The 24,355-nt window shown below is 42.3% G+C and overlaps 2 protein-coding genes across 2 annotated transcripts in view; one reads left to right on the top strand and one right to left on the bottom strand.

Annotated features, from left to right (window-relative positions):
• unc5cb (unc-5 netrin receptor Cb) overlaps nucleotides 1-3,745 on the top strand; it is a 120,361-nt gene extending 116,616 nt beyond the window's left edge. Inside the window, exons 15-16 of the mRNA XM_071914837.2 lie at nucleotides 503-681; nucleotides 1,795-3,745. Of these exons, the coding sequence (XP_071770938.1) occupies nucleotides 503-681; nucleotides 1,795-1,954 (339 nt within the window). The 3' untranslated portion in view covers nucleotides 1,955-3,745. The remainder of the gene's footprint in view (nucleotides 1-502; nucleotides 682-1,794) is intronic.
• A 644-nt stretch (nucleotides 3,746-4,389) lies between these two features.
• On the bottom strand, nucleotides 4,390-23,320 carry bmpr1bb (bone morphogenetic protein receptor, type IBb). Its single transcript, XM_071914851.2, has 11 exons — nucleotides 23,230-23,320; nucleotides 9,641-9,797; nucleotides 9,021-9,120; nucleotides 8,552-8,654; nucleotides 7,208-7,304; nucleotides 6,948-7,092; nucleotides 6,454-6,646; nucleotides 6,026-6,323; nucleotides 5,671-5,846; nucleotides 5,386-5,516; nucleotides 4,390-5,266 (listed from the first exon to the last, which is right to left on the bottom strand). Exons 1-11 carry the CDS (start codon nucleotides 23,318-23,320, stop codon nucleotides 5,141-5,143), a joined length of 1,617 nt encoding a protein of 538 aa, XP_071770952.1. The 3' UTR covers nucleotides 4,390-5,140.
• Nucleotides 23,321-24,355: the final 1,035 nt, after the last annotated feature.

Below are 24,355 nucleotides of genomic sequence, written 5' to 3'. Positions count from 1 at the left end.
AAGGCCAGCTGGCCTAGAGAATAGAGCTTGAGGGATGGAGAAGCACTCAGGCTTTGTGCTCAGTAATGAGATGAATTACAGTACATGCACTGAGAGCTGTGTCCCTGCCTGGCCTTGGTTCATTTGTCTCTGTGTCTTCCCTCCGTTTCTGTAGCCAGACCTAGAACACTTGTTCCTTCAGACGTAATATACTTGAAAAGTACTGAACTTGCTGCAATGAATGAATGGCAATCAAATGAAGGATTTTTAGTTTTCATTGAGCATGTACCAGAAATGTTCTATGCTAGAAATCCATTTTAGCTAAATTTGAACAGACCAACCATGACTGACTGAAAAGGAAAGTGTATTAGCTGTGGAGATGATGTGAGCTCATGTTCAATTACTGTATGTCCATCCAGCCCACAGCCTGGAAGAAGTCATGTTACAACCATGACTACATCCAGCCACTTCTGTATCCTTATAACTTAAGTGCGTCTCTCCTCCTCCCTTCCTCCCTTTCCAGGACACCCAGAGTATTGACACGTCTCTGCTGGACCCAGCCAGTAACATCACCACCCTGGTGGGGCCCAATGCCTTCCGCATCCCCGTCTCCATTAGACAGAAGTTGTGTGGCAGCCTGGATGCACCACAGACCAGAGGCAATGACTGGAGGATGCTGGCCCACAAACTCAACCTTGACAGGTGTGTATGGGAATAGGGCAGGTGTATGTTATTCATTATTCATCATCCACCAATACCACCTCAGAGATTCTGTATTACAGTAATCACTGTCACTGTCCTGTTAGCATACAGACAGACATACAGACAGACCAGGACAGAATAAATAAAACAGACAGAGAGAGAGAGTGAGAGAGAGAGACAGTGACTGAGAATGAGTCATTTGTGGTCATAACTTGTCCGTATAAAGGCCATCATTAGGTTGTGCTCATTTTGTCATCAAAGGGAGATGTATGAGATTAGAGGAGATGAGATGATAAAGAAATAAGTGACTTACTTACTTAAGTGACAAAATAAAACATACTATGAGCTGTGTAAAAAGAAGATTTTGTAGGCAACATGACTGCATAAGGAATAACACTGTAGTTAACTAATCTGTTCATATTTGATACTGATTGTTCTGTAGTGAATGGAATTCATTTGTTAAACTTCTGCTCCGTCCATGTATGGAAACCCTGTGTCATGCCAATAGAACATCCACTGAATTTAACCGAATTGAATTGAATTGACAGACAGAGACAAAAAGATAGAGAGAAGCTCCTCTTTTCTATCCTTTTTTCCTCATGTCTTTGACTGTCTGTGATGGGGGCGTGTGTCCATTTATAAGGTCCCAGCTCAGCGGGGCGGCCTTATCACAGGCAGCAGCTGCAGATAGACGAGACCACTGACAGAGTGAAGGGAGGAGAGTATCAGGGGGGGACTTGAACCAAACCCTCACTCACACACACACTTACACTGAAACACACACACATCAGTCCTCACACAGCAAACACACACAAAAAAACACAATTTCCTCTTACATTCATGTCATCTCCTCGTTGAACAGAAAGGTATTGGCCACAGAGGTTTGATAAAATTGAGGAAGAGGAAAATAGAGAAATATTTGAGTTAGAAGATAACTATACAAATGAAACTTGAACTGAAAAATGTTTAAATCATTTTTCAAAATATGGCAGCACACCAACTACAGTCTTCTGTACCAACCCAAGTAAACCAATTCCTCTCTTGTACCCCTTACCTTCTCTTTCCAATCCTTTCCTCCCCCTTTTTTTTTTTTTCCTACAATCATTCACTCAGGTATCTGAACTACTTTGCCACCAAGTCCAGTCCCACGGGAGTGATCCTGGACTTGTGGGAGGCCCAGCATTTTCCTGATGGCAACCTCAGCCGTCTGGCCCAAGTACTGGAGGAGATGGGACGTCATGACAGCCTTGTTCCTGCAGTCACTGAGCACTGACATCTGCCCACCAGGCAGTGTGACATTCCAGGGAGGAAGAAGACATAAAAAGATCGAAAGAGAGAGGGAGGCCCAAAAGGAGGAGACTCACAAATGCACGTACACACTCACAGATATGTGCGCGTGCACACACATACACACACACACACACACACACACACACACACACACACACACAAAAGGAATAGGACAGAAGGAGTAAGAGACTGCACAAACACAGCTAGGTCTATGCAGCTATGACCCACTTAAACATTGGCAAAAAAGGGTGTAAAAACTTGGAGGGTAAACAAGAATCCCTGCCAGTCATTTTTCTCTGGCTGTTCCACTCTCTCTGGTACCTCTTGATATTTCTGGCTCCAGTTTCCTTGGAAACAGCTGTCCAGATATTTGGATGGGTATGGACTGTCTGGATATTTGGATGATGCCCTCACCATGGACAACAGTCTCAGCAGTGACAGACTACCAGAGGTCACAGGATCAAGGTGCACGGCTTGAATCAGAGGAAGCATCTCTCACTCTCCCTGCCCCATATCAATCTCCATGGCAACTCCATGGATGAGTATGTGTTGAAGTTCTGTGATAACATAGTATTTAATAATACACCTATTTATACATAAATATCTCTCTTTTTTTTGTATTTTATGCTGCCTGTTATGGAGTACTTTGCATTATTACTGCAATGTGTCCTCACAATTTTTTTTTTCTCTCATTACTTTGGACTGTGTCATAGCACCTCCTAGTGGACTCTTGCAGTAATGATTCATTCTGTCAGTCACAAAATATTACATGTACATAAGCAGAACATTGAAGATGTAATCATTTTACAGTTTTAGTATTGCTGTCATAACTACTATTAATGCTTTTCATTCATGTTATGTGTTATTATTGTTTTATAATTATGCGTGCTTTTCTTACATAATGTATTTTATAATTCTTTAGAATATTTTTGCTAGATTGCATTGGGTATGTTTTTTTTTTTCTTTTTATGTTTTTATGTGCGTATTTATAGGGTTAATTGGCTGATTAGAGCAGTCCATCACCCCTGTATGGAGGGAGATCAATAATTTTCCAAAATAATGAATAAAATTCATGACTGATGTTGATGATTTATGTTTCCTTAAAGATGATGTCATCCACATGAAAGAGATCAGGCAAAGAGGAGAGAGAGATACGGCAGGAAAGGGAAGATGTATGTGGTTTGTTAATATAAGTCTATTTTTGTAGGACCAATACAACTGAATACAATTGCCTTTTACCAAATAATAAACATACAGTGTATGATGTTAAATTTAATACAGAAGTTGATCATCAAAATATCAAGTGTCATTTCTTGTGTTCAGAACTGAATGGGATATTCATCTTTGACTTTTGGAGGAGAATGAAGATATTACATCAGATTTCTGTGTTTATTGATTAACGTTCATGGCAGAAACCATCAACAGTATGATGACATCGACTCTGTGCATAGTAATTAATGATAATTGTAAATGCAACATTCCTTTGACGCAGCAGCACTTGTGGTTATTCAAGTGTTCTCGATTGATCTGATTTTTTCATCACGGTTGTACCAGTTTTCGTAAAGCCGTCTATGCAAACTTTGCATCCTTTCAAAACAATCTGTCCATTCTCAATGCGCTAGCCTTTGCAATCCATAGTTGTTCTTAAGCTTCATGGTTATTATTGTGTATAGTGAGAATGTAGCCTGTCCGTTTCTGGCACTCTCATGATGTTCCTGGCAATTGCTTGCATTTCATCTGTCAAGTTATTGTACAAAGTGTAAGAAAGAATTTTTAAGACTAATAATAAATTATATTTATATGCAACACTGAATATGGAGCCTCCTTGTTTGTTTTGCCTTTGAGATTAAACAATCCGTCGGCTGTGTCCCACAAAAACAGATGAGCCTTGAAGACATAAAGTCATTTTATTGGGGAATGTTATCCGCATCCACTCACGCACTTTCATAATCACATATGTACAGATTAAATAAGGCACATGCCATAGTGGTGGAGTGGATGGGGACTTATTCTGTACACAAGTTACAGACAAATCATCAAAAACACATATTTAACATTAGCATCAAGGCAAGGCAATAATTATCAATAGATATGATCTTAAATATGTACAATTGAATTGTGAGGGGAAAGGAGAGAGTATGAGGGAGACCTACGAAGACAGGAAGTACAAGGTCTCAGTCCCAGCTCTGGAGGCCTGAAGGACACACCAAAGTTCACAAATCCGTCTCTCTTCAGAACCACAATAAGGACATAACAACTGCAGTACCCAGAGAGCTTACTGAAATAATATGTATCTTGAAATATTATAGGAAAAAAGTGAACCTGTTATCCACAGACGTGTGAGTCTGTTCTGATTCTGTTGGACTAATGGGTTTTTCTTTTTTAAAATTTCTCTAATCTTAATCTTGTTCTGTAAGATTGTCTGTCCTTCCTGAATAACAATAATAATAATAATAATATAAAAATGTATTTGTATTTGACATAGAGGTCACTGAGCATGAATTAGAAAGATGTTTCTTTGGATGACTGAAGGGCACCATGGAGGTTAACAGCGAACCCTCGTGGGTTTGTACAGAAAGAATAAGCAAACGCTTTGGCTGACAAGGTGGGCTCCAGTTTCTCCAGAGTCTGCTGTGACGTTGCAGTATGCAGCGTCTGAGAAAAAAACATGAAGACAGCTGTTACAGTACAAAAGGCTGTACATAAAATACTGCTATATGGCTTTAGAAGGGCAGAGCAGGAGCGTCCCCTGTCTAGAACTGATCAGAGGGATTTCGTCCTCCTCTCCTGCAAGGGTCACTGTCTGCCTGCCTACCTGGATCACAGACACAGACAGACTGGACTGGAGGACCACTCCGCTTTCACAGAAAGCACAGCCTGAACAGGCCACTTGTTCTGGGACAGAGGTGGCTCAGGCAAGGGGAGAGTAGATCTGGCCCTGACATAATATATCTTTTGCTTCTCCTTTTCGCTTGCTCTCTATCTAACCCTCTCTTCCATTATCTTCATTATTCATTCTCCCTGTCAGTTTCCTTTGCCCTATCATTCACAGTCTCTCTTTTTTTTTTTTTTCATACATTCCCTTTCTGCTATTGGCCAGTGTAAGTGGCGCTGTGCCAGTGGCAGTGACAAGTCTCTAGGTGATGAGAGAATCTCTCTTGTCTCTCTGTCACAGTTTGATGTCTTGGGACTCTAACATCTTCGCCAGGGTCTTCTTCACCCTCAGGGCTGTGAGGCGAGACGCAGGGCTGTGAGCCCAGCACTCCGACATCAGTTTTCCCATCTGTCGCAGACACTGGAGAGACACACATAGATCGGAATTAAACAATACTGCTATACTGCTCTGTGTGTTCCGAGTATTAATCTTAAAAGAAATAATAAATAAAAAAAGCTATATCATAAAAAAACGTATACCTCATCACTGCTCCAGCGGTTAGCAAACGAGGGCCTCTGCCTCTTGATGCACACCACCTCTCTCATGTCCTCATAGGAAGGATCAGTGGGCACGAGGTCATGATAGGGCAGCTGATACTCCTCCACAATGCCTGCAGGAAAAGCAAGTTTGTGGATGAAACCGTAGCATAACTTAATAAAGGTCAAGACAAACACAGCAGCACGGGAGACAACACACTGACATTCGCATTTGAGTTACATAAAATGGTTGAGATTAGGGAGGTATTGTGCTGTGTTGTTTCTGACCTCCAGAGATGCAGCGCCGCGCAATCTCCCAAAGGATGAGGCCAAAGCTATACATGTCAGCCATTATAAAGGACTGGAAGTAGTTCCTATTCAGGGTCTCATCCAGCACTTCAGGTGGCATGTAGCGCTTGGTGCCAACCCGCAGGTTGGGAGGGATGTCCACCTCGTTGGTATCACTGAGATAGGGAGGAGAGAGAGATACAAAGTCCGGAGAGGTTAGTTGTCCAAGGTAAGATTGTGCGCTTGAGGATTAAAGATATTTAAAATCTGGTGCATGTTTCAGAGAGAGTTCAACATTCCCCTTCATCCGGATGTACTGTATGTGACGATGTAGAGAGACCTCTTTTTCTCCTACCTGTTAAACTTGACAGCAAGCCCCAGGTCTGCTATACAGCAGGCTCCATTCTTTTTCACTAGGATGTTCTTACTCTTCAAGTCTCTGTGGGCGATGGCTGGTTTGCCCTGTGTGCCGTAGATCTCAGTGTGGAGGTGGCACAGGCCTGATATGGAGGAGTAGGACAGTCTGAGCAGGGCCTTGATATCTAAGGTGTTGGACTTGAGGTAGTCGTATAAAGACCCATTCTCATGGTAGTCTGTGATCAGGTAGAGCTGGGTCCACGAGCCAGTTCCCTTGATGTCTGCTGCTATGAATCCTGGAGGTTGGGACAGGAGAGGACAGGGATGAGCGATGTGCACAACAAGCAAATAGACACACACACACACACACACACTCAAACTCTTCATTTTTATCACTTTGTTTCATGCTCCATTCATATCCCTTACCCAGTATGTTGTCATGTCTCATCAGGAAAGTCTGATAGATTTCAGTCTCTCTGAACCAGCTGTCCTCCTCGGTGGTGAAGAAGACTTTGACTGCCACTCTCTCTCCCCTCCACTTGCCCATCCACACCTCTCCGTAGCGCCCCTTTCCAATCTGCTTAACCATCTGAATCTGCTTGGCTATGGTGCGCTGCACCTGGCAACAGGACCGCATAAAGATTTCTATCATCACTGTCATTGTTTTTATGGCCATCATCATTACAGTCACTATCAAACTTGTGCATCAACTTTCATTTCCGCGACCTTTTGTGTCATTTGGTTGGCTACCCTGGAAGACACTTAGAATTGATATTTTATGTTAATTACCTCTTCCCTCTAAAGTGCAGAACTGCAGTCAAACTGATCACTTAAACTCAGAGAAAATGCAGTACTATTATTTTATTTTATGTTTTATGGGCTCCAGCTGTTTGTGCAGATGTGCATTGATTATTTCTTACCAGTAGAGGGAGTCCTGACCCAGACCCAGACCCAATGCTGCGGGAATGCTCTATGAGGTCCTTCAGAGACTCTCCAGGGGGGATGTAGGTCTCATCCTGCTCAAGATCGATACTGTAGCGTGGCCGCGACTCCTGCCGCTTATATCTGGCACAGAACAGTGGCGCAATGTTTAGTGACAATGGGTTGGGAAGTGTGAGAGGGTGACACTTGTATGAATTATCTGTTTGCTTGTAAAATGCACAATATGCATGTTTCTTACCTGTAGTAGCAGAAGACAAGGACGAGGCCTAGGATGATGCTGCAGACTGTGACTGAAATGAAGAGAGCCATTTGGTGGATGCTGCTGTCCACATAATCTACAGGAAGGGGGATGTGCAAATATTACTTATCATCACAAAATATGACTTTTATCATCAGTACACATGAATAATCCTCTGTCCTGAGAGAGACAGAGAGAGAGAAAGAGAGTCAGTTTAGGTGGTGGCAATAGTTAGTACACTATCATCAACACCATTCTAAATTTCATTTGCAGTGACAAGCTCTTTTTTCCCTTCCTCCCTCTAATCCTGCCCTGCTCCCCCCCTTCTCCCAGTGTGTGATCGATCTCATCCCCTTCCTGAATCCCACAGATCAGGTGTCGCACTGACATCGCTACAGCGACCCCAGAGGCCCGGAGCAGCTCTGGGGCTCTAGCCTTTCTGCCATGCTCCTGTCAATCAAGCACACACACAAATGCATGCACACAGGGGATGGTTCATGGTGTGCACAGAAACACACACCCACAGCATGTGCAAGTGTGCACAAAACAGCACTAGCAGACACATTTATAAGCCACCCATGAAGTGCATAGTGTCCAAATGTAGTAAACAATTCTCTTCCTTTCAGTAATTCGCAGTTGACTTGGCAAATCAGTTTGTTGCTGACTGTTTGCTTTGAAGGTCAACGCGAAGCCAATTGTGTGAGACTGTGAGTAAGTGTAAGTGCGAGTGTGTGTGTGTGTGTGTTTGACAGAGAGAGCGACTGAGAAAAAGTTAGAAAGAGAGAGAGAAAGGACAGAGACAGAGGGACAGAGAGAGAGAGAGAGACAGGGACAGAGAGAAAGAGAGAGAGAGAGAGAGAGAGAGAGAGAGAGAGAGAGAGAGAGAGAGAGAGTGTTGGTGTCCTGCAGAGTGACAGATGGACAGATATCTCACATCCGTGCCGGGGCAGGAAACTCAAGCAGGCCCTGGGGAGAGGCTGTCCTTTTCATTAGAGGGTGAGAGAACAAGCCAAGCCTGCAGGCTCTGTTTCACCTGCCTCCCTCTCTCTTTCCCAGTGTCTCCCCTCTCTCCCCCCTCTCCCCTCTCTCCCCTCTCTCCCCCTGCCCCCAGAGCAGCATGTGCCACTTCACTCCAGCACCACACTGTGGTTTGTAACAGTTTAAACTGTCACTACCCATCACAACCCAGCACGGCCTGAGTGAGCCCATTCTAAAAGCCACTCACGCTATAAAGGGGGGCAGGATTTCAAGTGTGTGTGAATCTGTGTGAACGAATATGTGTGTGTGTGTGTGTGTGTGTGTGTGTGTCCGTGTGTGTGCAACAGAGACACTCGTGTATCTTACCGGATGTCCCAAGTGGTGGTAGAGTAGGATGCAAGCCTCTGTTGCAATAGTCCTGACCTGTACAACACTCCAGAGCTCTCCTCGGACGTGCATTCAACGTGTCCTGTCACACACACACACACACACACACACACACACACACACACACATAAGTCACACAGTCAGATCTACATAAGGCTAATGAACATACAAGAATAATGACTATTTACAATGGCACTTATTTCTAATAAGAATGTTTTACAATATACCAAAGGCTGATCACATGTTTTTCCATTGTGTGTAAAGATAGTGGGTTGGAGGAGTCTGATTTTAATAGGTCCCATAAAGAGCTGTAGTGAGTCAGAGAGAGCTTATAAAGACTTACAAGGGCTCATGAAGCAGGGCACACATACACGGGCATGTGAAAGTATCCATGCGTGCAGAAACACACACACACACACGCACACACACACACACAAAGCTAACTTACTCTGCATTGGAAGTAGAAGCCGGCCTTCCCCAAACATCCTGCTTTGAGTACCAGACCGCCCTTTCCCTCCTCCACCATGGTGAAGCAGGAACCGTCAGTCCTACCAAAATACAGTCACCCCCATTGACATTATAATCACCATCATCTAGCATTTATTCATCATCATCATCACCATCAGTGCTATCATCATTATCATCAATATTTTGCAATACTATTGACTGATTTATCCCAAAATAAAGCAAATATATGAGAATATTTCTATATACATCATATATTTTTGCCACATTTGCCAACACATGGCATATAATACTTAGAGATCTAATTTATGTTATTTGTAAGAATCCTGGTAGTACATGTGTTAATATGCTGTGCCTGAGGGAGGCTCCAAGGATTTCATAAAAGGATGTAAACATCTTTGTTCTTGTGTTCAGCTAATTACAGGTCTGTAGGATAATTACTTTGGATAATTATTTGAAGTGTGTTAATAGTCCTGATACAGGGAGTTAATTTTATAGCTGGTTGTTTGTTTGAGTGTGTGTGTATGTGTGAGAGAGCATATGCGTGTGTGCATATGTGCAGGTGTGCATTTGTGCAGCATGTGCATGTGTTTATGTGCGTACATGCAAGTGTTGTTGATGGAGCCTTCAGGACAGTGGTAGCAGTGACACCTAAGCATGCTCTGGGCCGAAATTGTAGCTGTGCTGCTGCTCTCGTCTGCCCTCCGCTGCGATCCCCCCTTCCATCCGTTCTTCAGCTGCATGGTGTCCAACACATTAGCTGTGGAGTGGACAGAGAGAGAGAGGGAGAGAGAGAGAGAGAGAGAGAGAGAGAGAGAGAGAGAGAGAGAGAGAGAGAGAGAGAGAGAGAGAGACTAGGCTTAGCACCAGTGCAGACCAAAACAATTATCTGGACACTGTATCATTCCACTGGCTGTGGCTAAGGCTGAGTAAAACTTAAGTACACATAACTAAGGAAAGTTAAAGGTGGAATAAATCAAATGATCCAAACAACATTTCTGCTAATTTCAAATGGGTCTTTTGAAAAAAAGGCATAAGGTTCTGCCTGTCCTGGCAATGTTACCATGGCAATGCTATCCACAGAAAGTGTGAATGTGTGTTGTTGAAAGCAACCCCGCTGTTCTGGACCGGACTCAATGTACCTGCATGGAGTCTGGAACCAGAATAACACTACTTACCAGAAAGAACTCTTTGTGCTGTGTGTGTGTGTGTGTGTGTGTGTGTGTGTGTGTGACAGGACACATTGAATGCACGTCCGAGGAGAGCTCTGGAGTGTTGTAAAAAGGACTATTGCAACAGAGACCACTTTAGACCCAACCAGGCACCTGAGCCTCTCCTGAGTCTCAACCTCCTAAATTGGTTGCTGTGATCGAAGTTGCTCTAGCTGGAGTGATAAACTATATTTACTAAATAACTTCCAATTGCTTGCCAAAGTGTGTGTGTGTGTGTGTGTGTGTGTGAGCGTGCGTGTGTGTGTGTGCGCGCGCGTACGTGTGAATGTGCATTTGTGTGCACATGTGTGCACAATGGTTTCTTAAAAGAAATTCTAGAAAGAGTGTGTGGCAAATTGCTGCAATATTCAACATAATCTATCTAACACTAACAACTGAGTTTACCATTAACTATATTCCTTCATGTTTATCACTATATTATATACTTACATACTTACAATAAAAACTAGCATGCTCCTATTACCAGCAAATCTTGCCTTTTTCCACCTCTTACTTTTTATCAACTCTGCCTACAAAACAGTATTGAAAGGCACAAAAAAAAACAGTAAGTAGGACCAACTGTACAGTAGGGCAATGTATGAGGATGTATAGGTGAATTAATTCTTTATGTTCTGAGAGGAGGGATACAATTTCCAGCAGGTCATACTTACTGTGAACTACTGTACCATAACATTCCTAGAACAACATACACAATCGATTCAAGCCAAGTATAGTCATGCAGTACAGGTGCATTCACTTACACCAGGAGCAGGATAAATACTGTGTTCTGGACTCACTCAACCCTGAAAGTGTTAACAGAACAACTTATGCAGTTGCAGCTGCTTCTGAGCAATATCTATTCAATCCAAGGTTATGCTTTTCATGAAAAGTAAATTCCACTTTTTAGTTACTTGTGTAAATGATTATGATCCAGGGGTAATGCCCAGTTTACTGATCACAATCTTACTGAGTCAAATTTCATTTCTTGCTGCATGCAAGTTCAGAATAAATGGATAATGGATTTGGGACATTTGCGTTTCATTTCATCAGCTTGTTGGAACCGCTGAAATGACTCTGCATAAGGTAACACTTTTTAACAATCCAATGGTGAATTTATCATTTCTTAACAATGTGGGTGTGAGTGTTTTTGTGTTGAAAGGGTGTGTTTTAATCATTTTTTGGGGTGGAGATTATGTTGGTCCTGTGTGTGTGTGTGTGTGTGTGTGTGTGTGTGTGTGTGTGTGCGTGCGTGTGTGTGTGTGTGTGTGTGTTGGAGAGCAGCCCTCCCTGTAAACTTGAGGTACGTAAAGCTCTACAGTGAAGTAACTGATGAAATTTTGAACACAATCAATTGTCATGATGGCAAAAACTAGGAAAATAAGGGCCGGGTTGAAAATAACCAGAATTATCCTTTAAGTATTGCAATTGGATCCTGTGGTTTAAGACTCAGATTTTCTTTCGTTTGACCACAGTAAAAAACTGAAATAATATCCCTAAGGGAAACGAAGTGTTAAAATCAATTATACTTCAGAGTCAAAAGTCATAAATCAATTACTAGATAAAATTCAAGGCCTCTTACTGTAGACTTTCAAGCTGTCAACTTTTTTCCATTTTGCAGTTGCTGTGATGACTTTTTTAATCACATTTCTTCATCTCCCAGTCTGTTATCTATGGTGCAGCATTGCAAGAGTTAAACTTTATTCATAAACGCAATTCTGATATAGGCACCAGAACAAAAATCTTCTAAAGATCACTTAAAGACCATTTAATAGGGGCCAATAATAGGGGCCAAAATAGTGTGCATTCATTCTTTACAAGCCATTAATTAAAGCCCCTAAGTGTATAATATTTACCTCAATCTATCATTCTCAAATACATTTTGATAGCATACTATAATGGCTTTAGAAACACTAGACCATCAAGGTGTAAATTGGTTAATTCTATGTGTTGCTTTCTATGCGTTTATTCTATATGTTCCCAGGTATGATATGGTGCGAAATATGCAAGATTGACTTACGGCACAAGGGAGGAGCCTCAACCAAAACAGGAAGAGGACTGACTTACTCTACTTGTTTGTAGGCAAACAAATATACAGACAGGTACAGATGCTGTACAGTCCCACAGCACCTAGCTAGTTGTGCAGCATCAACTGTTGCTGTGGTTGAAGTTATAATAATAATCAACATAACCGCATCATTCAACAATGTATGGTCAAGAAGAATAGATGCTCCAGTAGGTAGCTGTCTTTCAGTATCACAGCAGCCTGTTGGCCAAAAAGTTTTGTTAGCTTTGCCCCAACGACAGAAATTCCACAACTATTAAGCAATAAACTGCTCTCAATCTAGTTGTCAAATATTCACCAGCAAAATATTTTTACACGCCTAGATTAGCCACCGCAGTTACAAACACACATTGTGATACAAACAATAGACGAGCAAGTGTCACCTTTTGTTAGGAACTATCAAAACAAGTAAGTAAAGGTGCATCCAAGATGAGTGGAGAATGAAACCAGTTTTGACAGCAGCTCGCCCCTGAAGACCGCAGTGGTCAGAGAACGGAACAGTGTCGTGCCGCACTACAGTCCAGATGGATGTCCTGCTTCCCCTCTCCCTCTCTCTCTCTCTCTCGCTCTCTCTTTTTCTGTTGCTCTCTCGGATACAATTCCAGCAACTATAAAGAACAATAAGACCAAGTTACTTAATTATCCATTTGCATTGAAAATCATTATTTCAATTGAGGTCTGCAGTACAGACTGCCTGTAAAGAGAACATTCACAAGCAGCTGCACATTAAGAAAGTCAACACCTCCATCAAGGATGCCCATGTCCATCTTCAGGATCCTATGATTTCCCATCCAGATTATCTCCATCTTCCTCTTGGTGTATGCTATCAGTCCATTTTGCAAATAAAAAAGCTGATGAAACAAAGTAAAGGCAAAAATGCACTTACTCTGGTTTCTCTCATGTTAAACTTGTTCAAACCATGTTGCCACACAATAGGCACAGCAGTGGCCTAGATTTGATTGCACAACACACAACAGGTCTATGTTCAACACCCACACATAAGAATTTAATGTTGCACTCACACACAGTGCATTTTTGAAATTTTCTCACGCTTCTTGTGCAGTCTGCCCCTTGCCACTGTAGGCTATGTCTTATTTGCTGGTGGTAAGGTGATTCTCTGTATTTAACTGCACTTTAACACCGAACACCGCTCTCTTTACCAGCTGCCCACGGTAATGAATCCCTTCATAGACACTACAAAGGGAACATTTGCCTAAATGAAACAAATGTCAAAGACCTTGCTATAGCAAAGTATTTTTTACAGACTGATTGTTTCTTCAACCACCTAACTTACCATATATTTTTTTAATATATTTGGCCATTATGAAATATCAATATCAATCAGCATTTTGCTTGCCATAATTGGTTTTGGTATGTGTGAATTATTTGCTTTCTATAATAGGCCTAGAGATGTTATTTAATTGATGTCCCTAATAGTCCCTTAACAATCCATGTTGCCTAAACACATGCTGGCATGTAGCCTACTAAATAAAAGCCACAATCAACTTTGATGAATGAACAACAAAAATATGTATATACTGAAAGCGAGCATAGAGAAAAGAGAGCATGAATGTTTGATTATGAAGGTTCATAATCTGACAAATAATACAAACACACACTTTAATGCAAGCTCATGGAAGCAGTTAGATGAAAATGAAATGCAATGCACTCTCTGTCCAGACAGTCATTGGTTTAGTAATAGCTCTTGATTAATAGAATATCCAAATGGCATATTATAAAAACAGGGCATTAGCTGTATTATTTTGGTTTTCCAGCTCATGCAGATCTGGCACTTCTTAATGTATTTCTGTCAAGAAGAAGAGTGCAAACCGTAGCCGTCTAACCTTGGCGTGACGGGCATGGGGCAGTAAGTCAATAACTATTATAAAGGCTTGGTATCAGTAGTGGATGTGTGTTAAAACGTCTGGTCATTTCTCTGGGACTTAAGATAAGCCTGTGTTACAGTCAAAGAGGGGTTTGTGTGTGTGGGGAGGGTTTCTCATGCATGGTGTGTAAGGGCAGGTTTACTACAGAGTTGCTGTGTGTTCGACAGACTATTAAAGAGGCTATGGGATGTAAACCCAGCGGGAGTCTGAGGGAGGCTCCATCTCTGTTACATCAAGCCGTGTTTAATACATGCTCCACTAACAAAGAGCTTTTCTTTCCAGACTAAAACACCACTCTCGTCGGCAAAAATCATTCAAGTTTAAAATTGCACAGTTTAAAACGTTTTCTTGTGCAATTTTTACCTGCAAGTAAATCATGGAATAGATTACTTACACTTGCACATAACTATACACGTACACACACACACACACACACACACACCCCCACACAACAAACAGACTTTTGCTGCGTCAGCCCCGGGGCGCTCCCAAGGTCACCCCGAAATCTGATCTGCATCCCCCACACATTCCAGAGGCTGTTCCTCTAACTAGACACACACACAGAGTAACAGTTAGGGTATTACACCCCTCAATATCACACACACACACACACGCACACACACACACACACACACACACACACACACACTTTGGCAAGCAATTGGAAGTTATTTAGTAAATATAGTTTATCACTCCAGCTAGAGCAACTTCGATCACAGCAACCAATTTAGGAGGTTGAGACTCAGGAGAGGCTCAGGTGCCCGGTTGGGTCTAAAGTGGGAGTGGGGCGGTGCATATTTCTTGCACCCCCCCAACCTGTCCCCCACCCCTACCAACCAGACCCGCCCCAGCCACCACAAAAACAAAAGCACAAAAGCAAAAACAAGGAAGCAAGCTACCATAACATAATGCATTTAATTGATTTTGACATAGAAGAATGACAGGGAGACGAGAAATGTCAATCGCAAACAAGTATTATCAACCTCTGTAATATGCCCAATCCCATGTTACACCTTCAAGCACTGCCCCTACATGCATTATAGGTAGGGGTGTCACGATTCTCCAAATCCACGATTCGATTTGACTTTCGATTTTAAGGTCACGATTCGATTCGATTTTCGATTTAAAGATTTTTTTTTTCAGCACTGACGGCTATGCCATTGTTAGACTATCGAGTCTTGATTTGTAAAGATCAACAGATCATTGGTTTTATGCCCTGACAACTGTCATTTACATTTTCAAATTCTACTTTAAAAAGATGGTATCAAGTGTGATATAACTGCCATATTTTTTTTTTTTGGAATGTACCACACTAAGGCCATATGGTCTATTCACAACTGATCAAGTCATTGGATTGCATCAGACTTCACATTTGATGGTCATGACACAAAACTATATTGAATGGCCTATACATTATGTAGGCCTAAGGATGTCAAAAGATTCAGAGAAGATGGTTGGGTCATTGGGAACTCCTTTCCTCCCACCACAAGGGGCAGCGAGATAGGAGTTGGGCATTTCAAGGAGTCTTCTATGTGAGTTTGATAGTTCTGAAGTTGCAGCTATTGCCAAGCTGGGAGGTTCCTTTCATCTGTGGCTTTAATATCTATGCTGTGTGTTGATGTGCATTGTGGACATGCTCATTTGAAATTTGGGTTGCCCTACACCCCTGATGAACAATAACACATGTAAAACGTTGTCCAATCAACATGGTTGATTCATGAAAGCTGACTACACAGCACTAGTTATTTAATCTGTGGGCTGAGGCCTTCACACAGACTCTTTTATCACAGGCAGCCAAAGAAGAGAGGAGCAAGAGAGAGAATAGGGAGATAAGTTACTCCAGGTGGCCATGATAAATCACCTCCTCAAAGGAGACATCTTCCTCAGTGTCTCCTCGGTGCACTCTGACCCTGAGGGGGTCACCGCCGAGCTGCAGTGGGGCCATACATCTTCCCCCATCCTACCACCGCACCCTAACCCCTCTTAACCCCTGTAGGCTTCAAAGGCCTCTGCCACACGAGACGCACACACATATACACCCACACATGCACATGCACACGCACACACACATGCATGTTGTAGAACGTCTCTGAAAAACGCACATTCTGATCTCTCTTTTCCACTGCGACACCTACAGCAGGTCATCTGTTTCCACAATGCAGCTTCCACCAACCTGTTCTGGGTTTTCTGGCCGTGACCAGAGTGCTTTTATGGAGGACCCAGAGGGGTATTTTGGGGCTCCCACCACCCGCAGAACTAATGCCACAACAAATTTATGGAGGGAGCCCCCTCTAACTCCCCCTCCCATAGACCCATGGTCCACACTGTCACCCCAGAAAAGCCCCAATGGCAGTCCCACTCACCCCAACTCCTACTGTCAGGGGTTCACACCAGTTACAGAGAGGACATTTTCCACATGGGTGTGAATACAGCAGACTTCTGCTATATCCACAACAAATGACTATTCACACACAGACAGACACACAGACTTGAGGCTTGAGGAAATAGTTGTGGTGCACTAAGACTTATTGAACTTACTGAATCATACAATATCTTGGATATGGCCGTGTATAATATTTTACAATATTATAAGGTAGGGCTGCACGATTATGGCTAAAATGATAATCACGATTATTTTGCTCGATATTGTGATCACGATTATTTATCACAATTATTCATCCATTTTGTTTTATTGCACTTGAGCATTTTAAGTTAACCGAAATGCCTTCTCATTCATAATGTATTTTATAAACCTATAAATAAAAAAACATTCAAATGTACAAATCTTTGGATCTGTGATTCTGGTGCACCGGGTCCGTTGTTTTTTTTCCGGGAACATCACCTCTGTAGCCTTTGGGCATTTGTATTCTAAGACACTTGTTTTGTAAGAAGTCTATTTGGGTGTTTGTGGGCTTTTATTTTGAAGTTTCCCATAAGGACCCGCGGGAGAATTAGTGTACTACGTTTGCCTGTGTACTGCGTCTCTGGTTGGAGATTAAAAAGGAAATATTTTACCCCGTAACCCGTGCTTCATTGTATACTACACTTGGATCCAAGCTAATGGAAGAGTTTATACGCGCTTTGAAAGGTCAGCGGCAAACTGGGTCAAAATTCAAGTAATTTGAGTTTTGGTTACGTTGACTAACCGTTGCAGCCCTGCACCAGAGCAAGCTAAACCCAGCGTGAATAATCGCCCCCGGCCACAATCAATTAATTGTGGAAGCCAATATCGACATCGCGATTAATATACGATTAATTGTGCAGCCCTATTATAAGGTTAGAAAAACATCTATAAATTGAGGGCTATATTCCTCTGAACTTTGGTGGGGGAAATATACAAATATGCATAAATATAAACTCAGCTCTGTATAAAATCCTGCTTTCTCCATCACTTTGCATGTTTGTGTGAATTAATCCACAGGACACTTTTCCATTTCCTGTTCAAAACAAAACTGAAAAACACACCGTTCTCTTATCACACACAACACCTGCGGCCAGAGGCTTGGAACACACAGAAATAGAGATGACTGATGTGATGAAAAGCCAATATCTGATAACCAGAGTCTAGCCTCCAGTTTGTCAGTGACAGGAGTTTATATTTGATTCATCCTGAATACCAAGGCAACTATCCTCACCCATTAAAAAAAATCTTCTTTGAGCTGAAGCATGGTCTGATTTGGGATGAGGAAGCCAATGTGGTGAGTTCATTACTATGAGACTTGAAGTTTACCTTCTATGTGTGTTTAGTAAATGTGAACCGACAGGCGTGTGTACGTGTGCGTCTGTGTGTGTTTGAGAGGAAGAGAGATAGAGAGAGAGAGAGAGAGAGAGAGAGAAGGAGATTTTATTTTAACATCAAACCCAATAAGAGAGATTAATGTTTGATGTCATAATAATGATAAAAAATACCACAATATGCACAATTTTTAACTACACATATATTACACTGTGCAGCTGGACACATGCTAAATGGGACACTGCACAATTCACCTTTTATTGATGCAGACAAACAGACAGCCACAGCTACTAACACACACACACACACACACACACACACACACACACACACACACACGCACACACACACACACACACACACATAGGCTGATAGACACAGAACAGGTGTTGTGCTGGAATGTTATGAAACCAGGGGCTTTGTCTTGACCACAGAGAGAGTGTGTGTGTGTGTGTGTGTGTGTGTGTGTGTCTATATATTTGTTAGGCTCATATCCACACTCTATCTCAATCCTTGTATCTTCTCTTATTCATTTTAACTTTATTACTTCTGCCAGCGGAGTTGGATGGGGGTTTTGTTTTCGACACATTCCGTCTGTTTGTTTGTTTGTTTGTCTGTTGTGGTAGAAGGGCATCCCTAATGGCCACTGAACAAATATAGTGCTGATTGGCCATGTGGTAAAACTTTTGGTGAAACTGGCATATCTTGACAACTGCATAATGTTGTCATGAGGTATGTGCTCTGAGTGCCATCTACAGTAGTTGAACCAAAATCAAGTAAAATTGAACACACACATCCGGTTCCACAGATTCGATTGACCAACAATATCCATTCCATGATGTCCATTCTGTCTTTGTATCTCACTGCTCATCTATCTAACCATCTGGTCTGGATTTACTGGTCAAAGCCACAGGTCACTGATCGGTGCTGGTCTCCATTACATTCATACTGAGAGATTACAGCCCCAGTACCACCACAGTGTGCCACTTCGTCTTATAGTGAAGTTAGAAGGAGGTTATGTTTTCAACCCTGTCTGTTAGCAAGATATCTCCAAATATTATCAACGGATTTGTTTAAAATTTTGTGGACAGATAGCCTTTGGCCCAAGGATCAGTGGATTTGATTTTGATTTTATTTTTGTTCTTTAGCCATAAGTGTTATGCTGCGTTCATGTGCTGGTGGGAAATTCCAAGTTCCAAGTCGGCTGCTAAACAGCATTGCATTTACGTGCTATTTTATCGGAAAATCAAATGATAAACAAACAGAAACCGTCATGGGGGCTGCAGCTTTGCAGGTTGGAGAATTGCTCAGTATTTGGTGGAGGTTTGCGCTCTACAGACTGCCTTCTCGTGCTTCCTCTGAAATCACAAGGCCAGTCTTGAGATTCCGACTCTCGTAAGGCACACACACTTGCATGGTACACATTAACACTATTACACACACACACACACACAAACACACCGGCTGTGCTCCCATGCCTGACCGCTGGAGCAGCACATCTGCCCAGGGATCAAGTTCTGTGTGGGGAACCCTATCCACATCCTGACAGGAAGCAGCACACAGAAGGCTGGAGGAGGCTGGGAGGCCTGGGACCAACTGCTGATGTTTTGTACTGCTGGACGCCCAGACCCTACGCAACTCTGACCTTATTCCACAACACGCAGCTCCATACTGATGTCTTCTAGAGCAGTGATTCTCAACCTTTTTCATATCAAGGACCCCTAATGTAGTCCATATTAGGGCAACAGACCCCCATTTGACCCAAATCTGAGAATAGTTTTATTGTTAGATATGATATTGTCCAGAATTCCATGACTGTCTGTATAGGTAAAGAGATAACAGTGAAACTATGATCAAATACATCTTTTCTTCTACATTCTCCATTTGTGTTGACTTCTTGTAAATGAAATAATGGTGAAGTTTAACAATTGATCAGTTTGCTGGGGACCCCCTGGAACCCCCTCAAGTACCCCTGGTGGTCCCTGGATCCCACGTTGAGAACCACTGTTCTAGAGGATTTAAGCATGGTCATTGTTACTAATTATTACTTTCTGTATCTCCTTGTCAACTGTTTGGAAAACATGGTCCATATAGCGCATTAGAAATTAGATTAGATTTGGCTTGAAGTCTATGGTGTTCTTTAAAGGTCTAAAATCATTTAAATCATTAATGTACCCTTTATTCACACTGCAAATAAAATGACTCTTACAGTACTTCAAATTCTACTGTTATTCACTCTCTTAAATTCCAACTGAACGATTATCATGGTTCAAAGTAGAGACAGTCTTTAACAAAGATCGGTAAAAATAGTTCAAACTCCTTCAAACTCACATACCACACATTAAAGTAGAGCTACAGAAACACAATACAAAAACTAATAGATCCTCTAAACTCATAGGATGCTCCTACAAAAAAACTCTATTTTAAGATTGCTGTGAATGAACTATAATGTTCTGAGAAACAGCTCCTCAGTGAGTGACTGTTGATTCTTCATGTCTATCCAGAAGGTCAGCGGATGATTATAGGGTAAGTGAACTTTTTGTTGGCCTATTACATTTCTCACTCTAGGGTTGAGAGATAGAAAAAGACAGTATTTTTAAACAGCTCCTATCTGTTTGTATGTCTGTCTGTCTCCTGGCTGGCGCTTAGCACGTGCCATCTCGCCTTCTCAAATGATATAGAATGTTTTGTTCATCTGAATTGGATATCAGTGCTTTAAGTGATGGCCGACTGTGGTTGTGGCTTTCTCCTTGACTGGCGGTAGTCATATCATCACCCATGGCGCCAGCACACTGAGACTTCATGGTCACTCAGCAGCTATGTCTTACAAACATGGGACAAAGTGAAATCAAAATGGGGGTAGGGGAAAAAAAAGCCTATACAAGAAAAAATAGATTTGTAATGTATCCATATAAGTGGAAAGTGGACCAGTTTATTATGATGCATGACAGGTATTATTATCATATCAGTAATATCACCGCAATGAGTATTTCTTCTGCTTGGAACATTGAGGCCGGGGTTAGTCTATTCTCTGTGAACCTCATCAGTCTGCAGAAACAGGTGGCAAATTGACCATGCCACTTAGATTTATGAGCAACCTCCCATGTGTTTTATTCATTTGGGAGACCTTTAGAAGATCATTCCCAGGATCACAGAAGAGGCAGAAAACATGGTCTAAGAAAGTGGACAGAAGGAGCAAAGTAGTGAAATTGAGGAAGATCAACACCGCCGAAAGAGGTTCAGTATGAAGTCTCTCTGAGCAAGCGCACATTTTAACTGCCACTACAAAGCAGTTTGCGTTGGCAGTCTGTGCAGAAAGGCAAAAAGAAGCTACCTTGCCTCCAAGCTTTATCGCCTGCTTGTCCTTCGGTACAGGAGGAGCAAGAACCAATGCTACTAGCGTTCTCCACAGATGTGATTCTATATGAATTTGGATATTAATCCATCTTGCCACCTCCCTTAGATACCTGTATGGATACTGACTAACAGACTCACTGGCCTAATGCTGGATGAGAAGTTAAAAAGTTAGCTCAGTCTCCACAGACAACAGTAGAGGAAATTCTCTGAATACACATCCAAGTATTTCAAGACCAACTGTGAAAATTACAGCTAGCTCTGAACCAGAGTCATTCTGTATGGGCTTTTACGGCTGGTCTTGATTCTAACCACTATTTCACAATTTAGCATTTTTTCGTACCATGCTTCATAACAAAATCACAACATCATCATGGTATTCCAATTTGAAGTTGATGATATATTTGCCATTTGAGGGCAAAACAGAACATTTCATGATTACAAAACCTGCCTACTTCTTGTTATTATTATTGATCTTATTTGCAAAGCCTTCCAATTTAATTATATTTTTTCAAAGAATTCTGAATAATATATCGGTAAAGATACTGTTACAGCTGCAGTCTGAGCTGTTGAATCATTTTCTTACTGTATGAGAAAATAGAAAAATCAATGACATTTTCACCAATCTTTAGTAAATGATTATTACAAACATATATACATATATTTACTATATGTGTGTTTATTCTAAAGTATCAACATTAAAAGAGGATCAACAAGAGAAGAAGGCCATGGCAGCATAGGAGAGTATAGGCTGCTAAATGAAAGAAGTGACAGGCCTTCTATCATCTGAGGGAAATCCTGTGACAGCTAAAAGTCAGACGTTGAAATTTTGCAGACCACCTCTCAATAGCAATATTTATAAACAAATGGAATGAGACTGTCATAGCTAGTGGGTAGGTGAATAAATGTGTGTGTGTGTGTGTGTTTGTGCATGCACGTGCATCCAAAGGGAGATTGGTTTTACAGCTTGACACCCAACTGTGAGCACTGCAAGTTAATATGTGTTTGACAACTGAGCATTTCTGCTCAGCTCAAGCCTGTCTACATCCAGCAAAAAAGAACATAATGGCACAACTATGTGGGATTATTTTAGCAAAGGACTTTAAGCAATGAAGGCAACTGTTTTATCAGTGTTTCAACAAACATAAAAGTAGCATATCCCAAATGATTTACAGCTTGACACTTGTTGCCCGAACCGATACTCATATTGAACAATATCTGACTTCTTTCTCTAATGAATCAGAAATAGAACAAATACAAAAGCATCATCTTCTTGTGGCTGTGAGCCTGTCGACCCCCCTCTGCCTGTCACAAAGCTTATGGGACACCATGACACTGGCGACATTCATCGTAAAAGACAACTGGCTGTCCATCTTCAAACAATTCAAAACATGAGCAGGGGGGTTGGGGAAAGGAGAGGACAGGGCAGATAAATGCACACCCGCTCTCATGCTAGCCCCTGTGGAGATCATAATAGCTTTTGCCCATCATAAATACCAGAGGGCAAAAAATAGACAGCTAACCTCATAGCTATCAACTTCTCACCCAACAATACTCGCATTAAACGTGCGATAACTTTGTTAAAACTTGCCTCTGCTCTATAAAAGAGGTGGAACAGACATTACTTCAGAGCACAAAACTAAGTACTAAAAATGTTACGGCTGCTTACTAATAACCTATCTGGAAACACAAATACAGAAACCAAACCATAGCAGTTGCTAAAAAAAACAATCCCACAAAAATGCAAAAATAAAATATACTTTTTAATTAAACGAAAAAAGAAATGAAAAAGAAACGTTCTGTATCACATGAAGGCCTCAGCCCCACCATCCTCAGAGTGACACAGGACAGGAGATAGCAGCGGCGGGACAGAGAAAGCAACAAGAGACAGGAGGATCCGCTATTAGCAGGGAGAGAGAGCCGGTGTCCAGGGGAGTACTCACCGTCAGACCCGGGGCTCAGCGTTGCCAGTCCGGCCACCAGGAGAACAGCCTGCCAGGCCCATTCCTGGGGCAGCCACACCACCACCATCATACCAGCACCGACCCAGTTGCCCGCCTCCATCAAATCCCTGAGATGCAGCCACAACAAACACACCCGTGCAAAGAGGGGGTGTGAGAGTGCGTCTATGTCTCTCTGTGAATGAGCGAGCCAGTCCTCTCACTCTCTCTCTCTGTCTCTCTCTCTCTGCTCACTGTGCTCTGTGTATGTGTCTCTCTCTCTCTCTGTGTGAGTGACTGCCAGTCCCCTCTGTCTTTCTCTTCGCCGCACTCTCAGGAACTCCCCACAGCACACAGCCACCCTGCAGCCTCCAGCACTACTCCACACTGACAGCCTGGGAGAGAAAGACAGAGAGAAAGAGAGGGAGAGAGAGAGAGAGAGAGAGAGAGAGGGGGGGGGGGGGGGAGGAGGAGGAGGGTGTTACTTAGTTGCTCTCTCACTGTGCTATTTGGCCAGCCCTTTCTCTGACCAGTTCGTGGGGCAAACAACAGAGGAACAGCTGAGTTTATCTGAATCTGCACACGGTCTCTCTCTCTCTCTCTCTCTCTCTCTCTCTCTCTCTCAAGCACACACACACATACATACACACATACACATTACAGATTCTCACATCACTCATATAAAGAAAGGGGGGCAGAATGGAAGGGGGCAACACAGGCTGAAACGGGGCAGTGGATGTGAGTGGGGGCCGACTGGGGTGTGAAAGGCCACAGTGAACGCATTATGAACCATAGCCACTGGCATACAAACGCACAGCATGCCAAGAGGGAGACGGAAAACTCAAGAGAAGCTTTTTAACTTAAGCAGAGGACGTGTGCATATTATACCTTGGTATATCCTGCGTCTTGTCGTCTGGTGTCAGAGCTCATTATTGAGTGTTTCCGAAGCATAGTGGAAAAGGGTGAAAACGCAAACACTTCCAGAGTTACAAACAGGGATCAGCCCATCACACGTCAGGTGATTAGAGGTGATTAGAGCTCACACCTCCAGGCACCGCCACAACTTTGCAACTTCACACTAATCCAACACACACAGACAGACAGACAGACAGACACACACACACACACA

This window comes from Centroberyx gerrardi, chromosome 2, assembly GCF_048128805.1.
Source record: "Centroberyx gerrardi isolate f3 chromosome 2, fCenGer3.hap1.cur.20231027, whole genome shotgun sequence".
NCBI lineage: Eukaryota > Metazoa > Chordata > Actinopteri > Beryciformes > Berycidae > Centroberyx > Centroberyx gerrardi.
The sequence above is the reverse complement of the archived record's forward strand: the minus strand, read 5'-3'. Positions and strand labels throughout refer to the sequence as shown.

What these genes read in the sequence shown, in the direction of transcription:
- bmpr1bb (XM_071914851.2), bottom strand. Translation starts at nt 23,320, where the DNA reads ATGATGGTGGTGGTGTGGCTGCCCCAGGAATGGGCCTGGCAGGCTGTT. An exon ending in GCTTCTACTTCCAATGCAGA is followed by an intron (nt 8,655 to 9,020) that starts GTAAGTTAGCTT and finishes TGTGTGTGACAG; the next exon opens with GACACGTTGAATGCACGTCC. An exon ending in GAGACATGACAACATACTGG is followed by an intron (nt 6,324 to 6,453) that starts GTAAGGGATATG and finishes CCCAACCTCCAG; the next exon opens with GATTCATAGCAGCAGACATC.